This window comes from Triticum urartu, unplaced genomic scaffold (genome assembly GCF_003073215.2).
Source record: "Triticum urartu cultivar G1812 unplaced genomic scaffold, Tu2.1 TuUngrouped_contig_4522, whole genome shotgun sequence".
Lineage (NCBI taxonomy): Eukaryota > Viridiplantae > Streptophyta > Magnoliopsida > Poales > Poaceae > Triticum > Triticum urartu.
The window spans coordinates 1-6,485 of NW_024115116.1; the positions used below are offsets into that span (position 1 = coordinate 1).

Consider the following 6,485-nt stretch of genomic DNA (forward strand, 5'->3'; position numbering starts at 1 on the left):
AGTCGACCATCCATACTGCCAGCGCGTCCTACGGCGTGGAGCTCAAGCGGCTCAACTACAGCGGCGTGGACAGCTCTTCTTTTTTGCCCGTGCACGTGCTCATCGCCGAGGCGGGTTGGTTCGACTTAGACCACAACCGGGAGATCGTTATGAACCTGCACTGGGAGGAAAACCAACACGAAAATCTCTCGAGGAAGGCTGATCAAATCAGGGTCCCCGTGATTCTCGCGTGGGCGTTGGCACACGACGCAGCAGTGTATAACACTGGCCATTCGCGTTGCCCTCGCGAGGCAGCCCAGAGCATCTGCAAGAGCGTTGGTTCGACTTAGACCACAACCGGGAGATCGTTATGAACCTGCACTGGGAGGAAAACCAACACGAAAATCTCTCGAGGAAGGCTGATCAAATCAGGGTCCCCGTGATTCTCGCGTGGGCGTTGGCACACGACGCAGCAGTGTATAACACTGGCCATTCGCGTTGCCCTCGCGAGGCAGCCCAGAGCATCTGCAAGAGCGCCCACAGCGACTGCATTGTCGGAGACACCCTTCAAGATCAAGTCAGAGGCTATTCGTGCCACTGCAGAGAGGGCTACCAGGGCAACCCTTACCTCACCGGAGGATGCCAAGGTGAGTTTACAATTTGACATGTGAACACGCCGGTCTTATGCGAACTTAACTCTATATTTTTACTGAATTATTTGCATTGCTTTCCACATGTGTCACGTGGTTATTTTTGTTCGTGGACATATACGCAGATATCAAAGAGTGCGATCAAAAAGAAAAACATTTCTGCTTCGGGGACTGCGAGGAACTGCCGGGCTCGTTCCAGTGCCGGTGCCCGAATGGAACGCATGGCAATTACACAAAGTCCGGTGGCTGCATCATCATCGAGTCTGAAGATACAATCCGAGGTACTCCTAGCCTGCCGATTACTAGTGCGTGCAACAGGAGACAATGGAACAATTAGTGTTCAATAGTTAATTATCTCGCTCCATTTATATATTCTTGAGAAAATAGTACTAGTAGTAAATGTGTCAACTGCTTTTCAGGTCATAATAACTTGGGTTTAATCATTGGTCTCTCGGTCGCTAGTGGCCCATTTATTCTACTTTTGGTTCTTGGTGCAATCCTGACTACCCGTGGTTTTAAGCAACGCAAGGCGAACGTGCTGAGACAGAAGTTCTTTACTCAAAACCGTGGCCAACTATTAAAGCAATTGGTTTCTCACAGGGCCGACATCGCAGAGAGGATGCTCATCACTTTAGAAGAGCTAGAGAAGGCTACCAACAATTTTGATCAAGCCCGCAGGCTAGGTGGAGGTGGACATGGCACTGTCTACAAAGGGATTATGTTAGACCTGCATGTTGTGGCCATCAAGAAGTCAAATATTGTTGTGAGGAGAGAAATAGACGAGTTCATAAATGAGGTTGCCATACTCTCACAGATCAACCATAGAAATATTGTGAAGCTCCGTGGATGTTGCCTCGAGACAGAAGTGCCTTTACTTGCTTACGAGTTCATTTCCAATGGAACACTCGCCGACCATCTTCACATGGAAGAACGAGGATCGCTACCTTGGAAAGATAGGTTAAGGATCACAAGTGAAATAGGCAAAGCTCTTGCTTACCTTCACTCTGCTATATCAGTCCCTGTAATACACAGAGATATCAAACCCTCCAACATACTTCTTGATGATGCCTTGACAGCAAAAGTGTCAGACTTTGGAGCTTCAAGGTACATTATTCCTGTGGATCAAACAGGTTCAACAACTGCAGTGCAAGGAACTATAGGGTACTTAGATCCTATGTATTATTATACTGGACGCCTAACCGAAAGTAGTGATGTTTATAGCTTTGGAGTCCTTCTTGTTGAATTGCTTACTAGGAGGAAGCCATCTCTGTATAGATCTTCCGAAGGTGATGGGCTTGTCATGCAATTTGTTGCACTACTTGCAGAAGGCAATTTGGCAAAACTAATAGACCCACAAGTTATACAGGAGGGGGGTAGCGAAGTGGAAGAAGTTGCTACTCTAGCCATGGAGTGCGTGAAACTAAGAGCAGAGGAGCGACCAACCATGAGGCAAGTAGAGATGGCGCTAGAAGCTCTCCAAGCACCCAATAAGCGTGTCCAGGCTGATTTGGTAGAAGAAACAGATGAGAAGGAATATGCAGCAACAGGCTATCCATCCACCAGCCAACAAGCAAAGAAAAACGAAGGAAGCAGGTGTTATAGCCAAGAAGATGAGTTCCTGTTATCTGCAACATACCCTCGATAGTTTTGCTTGCTTGTAAGTGAATTTTTAGCCATGGTGAATTGTTTCTGTTATTGTAAATCAGTGCGTGTTTTTATATGAATATATATGCCGAACAGAACTTGAGTGTATGCTTCATAAAAACTGAATGCACCCAACTATGTTGTTCTAATTTTGCATGCTGCCCTGCTCTCAGTCTTGATGATCATCTATATATCCATCTTCCACACCTACTCGTAAGACTGACCAAGACACTATCCATCATTTCGTTGCACTTATACGTATTTATTGATGTGTCTATCCTTGTCTCCGTTACAAATTGTGCAACTTGTGGTAGTAGAAGCAAGGTAGCCGCTCGGGTTTTGGGCATCTTATTTAACCATTGAACCCCGCGATGTCATTTGATATCTCAGTATCGTCTTGGGAACATCGAACTGCACACCCCAGAATGCAAACTATACCAACACTACGGTACAGTGCATGTAATGCAACAATTGGTTTCATCTCTGTTGGGATTAAACCCGACGTTGTGTCCGGATACATGTATGTGTAAGTGTCCGACTAGTACAGGGATTAGTTACCTAGTAGGATTAGTACTAGCTAGGCTAGCTGCTAATATATATACATGTACCCAGCCCCCTGTAAACCAGACAGTGAGTTGAAGGAATAAACTCAAGGCTCGATACGAGCCTTTGGCAACCGAGCGTTTCGCGTGTGTGTGTGTACTACGTCCAGCCATAATCGATCAAGTAGATTAGGCTTTGTACGCGCGTGTGGAATTGCTTCGGCCAGCGGTAGATCAATCAGGCGCACCTGCTTTGCTAGTTGGAGGCTAGCTTTGTATTGCGCTGGGTGGATTGATCGGACGAAGCTAGCTTGTGTTGCTTCGTCGTCGTCTGTCGTCGGTTGTATCACCGTCGCCGGAAAGTACTCGGCGTCGGGACTGGGCCAACAATTGGTATCTAGAGCAAGGTTGATCTTCTAGTAACGGAGGATCATGTCGGACGACGAGAAGAACAAGCAGCTGGTGGAGTACTACGGTGCAACTTGGCGTAAAGCACTTCGTCGAGTTCGTCAGCGAGTTGATTCGTCATCGTCGTTCGTCGTCGGTCGTATCATCATCGCCGGAAAGTACTCGGCGTAGGGTCTGGGCCAACAATCTCCACGCAAAAATTGGAATTAAAGCAATGGAGGAGCGACCGAAGACAAAGAGTCAAGATTAGAGAGAATGTTAGGTAATCTAGAATTATATAAGTTACGTAGGAGTACTAGTCCGGTTCATATGCAAGTTCGTGCGATGCTAGTTGTGTACATGTAGTAGGAGTCCAAGTGTTTGATTAGTACTAGTCTGGTTTGCATTAGTACGACTCAGATGTCCGTCACTAGTAGAAAATAGACATTTCGTCCAGAGCATTAGTCCCGGCCTGGTTTATCTAGGTTTGCGCTGGCTCCCTTTCTGTGTTTTGTATGGAAGCAACTTATTTGAGGTTCTGAAACTGGAGTACTAGCTAATCTGTCACCGTATATCATAGGAATTCAGAAAGAGGTTACAGATGATGGTGAGGTACCGAGGAATACTAGAGCTGGTAAAATTCCCCGGCCCTGGTTGGATGGTCTAGCTGCCTGTTGCTTCTTCAGTGCAATCAAATTAAGTTTAGTCAGCTCTTGCTCCCTTTATTCTACAGGGAAATATGTCAAGCTTCAGGTTCTCAAACTAGTATTACTAACTAGCAGAGGAACCCTAAGAAAGAACTATCAGAGGAAACAGAGCCAAAACAGAGCATGGGAGCAGATGACACATCAGAGGAAGAAGCTTTTGTCGAACCAACAAAAAACCAGATGCCGTAAGGGGACGTCGGTGCAGACTTGAGATTCTGCTTCACTGCTTTTTATTGAAAGCATAACAGAGGTCCCTACCCTATGGACTGTTAGTTTGTCCTTTTAATCACTTTGTTAGAACGTTTGCTTTATCATCATGCATGCTCATAATTACTACATTCGAGTTCTTTTTTCCTTTACGAAATACTGTATTTGAGGCAACATTCCCAGCAATATGTAGCTCGAAAATCGTAAGTATATGGCACTGTGATAGCAATCCATCTGGAAGAACAGCGAGACAAAAGGCAAGGAAAGTTGGAATCAAATCAGTGGAACATTCAAGATATAATAACGAAAGATGATAAAATTCTTGGCGTGGCGTCTCGGCCAGGGAAAGAAGATGAAGATGACCTGGCTGTTCTTTCTTGGGTAGAATCAAATTAAGTTTAGGCTGGTGTTGCTCTTTGGATTAATTCTGGAAGGTCAGGTTCACAAACTGCGTGTGCTCTTCTTTACTTCACACCAAGACAAGTGAGTACCAGTACACGGCGAAAACTGAGCAGCAGATGAGAGGAAGAGGCATAGCCTAGCCCAAGACATTTTCCTCGCTGACGCCGCCGGCTTCAGGAAAGACCGCGACGTGCACTCGTGGCGCAAGACGGACGAAGCAAAATTACAAACGCGGGAAGGAAGGAATCATCTTTTGCCAGCGATTTGTCCAAGCAAAGGAGGGCATCATCTTTTGCCTTGATCAAGCTAAGTATCGACCTTGCTTGCATCAATCGACCCGGCCGGTACAAACAGGGAGCACTACTGCATGGAGGAGAAATTAATCATGGCGATGGTGCTGGACGCCTTCGCGTCCTACCTCGGTGACCTGCTCAAGCAGGCGGCGGAGGAGGAGCTGGGGATGATGCTCGGCGTCTCTGGCGACATTGACAAGATGGGCGTCAAGCTCGGGGACCTCAAGAACCTCCTTGCTGACGCCGAGAGGAGGCGCATCACGGATGATGGTGTGCAGCAATGGGTGACCGAGCTCAAGCGCGCCATGTACGAAGCCACTGACATCCTCGACCTCTGCCGGTTCAAGGCGATGGAGAGGGGATCATCTCCGCCGGATATGGGGTGCTGCAACCCCTTGCTCTTCTGCCTGCGGAATCCCCGCTTCTCCCTTGAAATCGGTGGCCGCATCAAGAAGCTGAACCTGACGCTCGACTCCATCAAGGAGCGAAGCGCTGATTTTAGCTTCCTCAATCTCGGTTACTATGAGGATAGGATGATGGCCCGACCTATTGCTTCCTACCGGAAAACAAATGCTGTGTTGGAGCAATCGGGTGTGGTAGGTGATCAGATTGAAGAGGATACAAGAGCCCTGGTGGAGAAGCTGGCTAACAAAAATGATACTGCTGATGTCATGGTGGTCGCTGTTGTTGGTGTCGGCGGGATCGGCAAGATCACCCTTGCAAAGAAGGTCTTTCAATGATGAGGCTATCCAACGCTGGTTCAATACGAAGATATGGTTGAGTGTCACGAGAATTCAGCGAGGCTGAGCTGCTCAAGACTGCCATCATCACCGCCAAAGGAAAGCTCCCAGACGGCGGGGCTCAAGATAAATCTCTACTTGTGCCGGCTCTTGCCGTCGCCATAAGAGACAAAAAGTTCTTTCTTGTCTTGGATGACATGTGGGGAGACAATGAATGGAATAACTTCCTGAAGGACCCGTTCAGCTATGGTGCTCCTGGTATCCGAGTCCTTGTCACCACAAGACACGGGACTGTTGCCCGAGGCCTAAAAGCCCTGCATCCGTATCACCATGTTGACAAATTGGGACTGAAGATGCATGGTCATTACTCACGAAGCAGGTGAGAGTATACTAGTAGAAAAGGGGGCAACGGTTCAGGCCGGGGCAGCCCATTAGTCCCGGTTCAGACCAGAACCGGGACCAATGGGGGCATTGGTCCCGGTTCGTGAGCCCAGGGGGCCGCCCGGGCCACGTGGGCCATTGGTCCCGGTTCGTCTGGACCTTTTGGTCCTGATTGGTGGGACGAACCGGGACCAATGGGCCTCGCTCCTGGCCCACCACCATTGGTACCGGTTGGAGGCATGAACCGGGACCAATAGATCCCCTTTATTCCCGGTTCATGCCACCAACCGGGACCAATTGTGCTGCCTATATATACCCTCGTCCGCGAGCAAAGCACTCCAGTGCTCTGTTTTTCTGGACCGGCGAGGGGAGGGGTTTGTGGTGCTCTAGCTCACCTCCTATGCACATGAGGTGTTTGATGAAATGCCCGATCCACACTAGTTAAGTTTTCTCCTCTCGAAGCTCGACCTCAAAGCTCCATTTTCCTCGAGATTTGTCTAGATTTAGCGGTCCGTCACGCCCCACCCCCGTCTTCACCGCCGTCGATCACCCG

The 6,485-nt window shown here is 48.3% G+C and overlaps 1 protein-coding gene across 1 annotated transcript; it reads left to right on the top strand.

Annotated features, from left to right (window-relative positions):
- Positions 1-320: 320 nt before the first annotated feature.
- Positions 321-2,394, top strand: LOC125527949 (putative wall-associated receptor kinase-like 16). Its single transcript, XM_048692446.1, has 3 exons — positions 321-626; positions 755-910; positions 1,049-2,394. The coding sequence occupies exons 1-3, from the start codon at positions 350-352 to the stop codon at positions 2,272-2,274; spliced, it is 1,659 nt and encodes a 552-aa protein (XP_048548403.1). The 5' UTR covers positions 321-349; the 3' UTR covers positions 2,275-2,394.
- Positions 2,395-6,485: the final 4,091 nt, after the last annotated feature.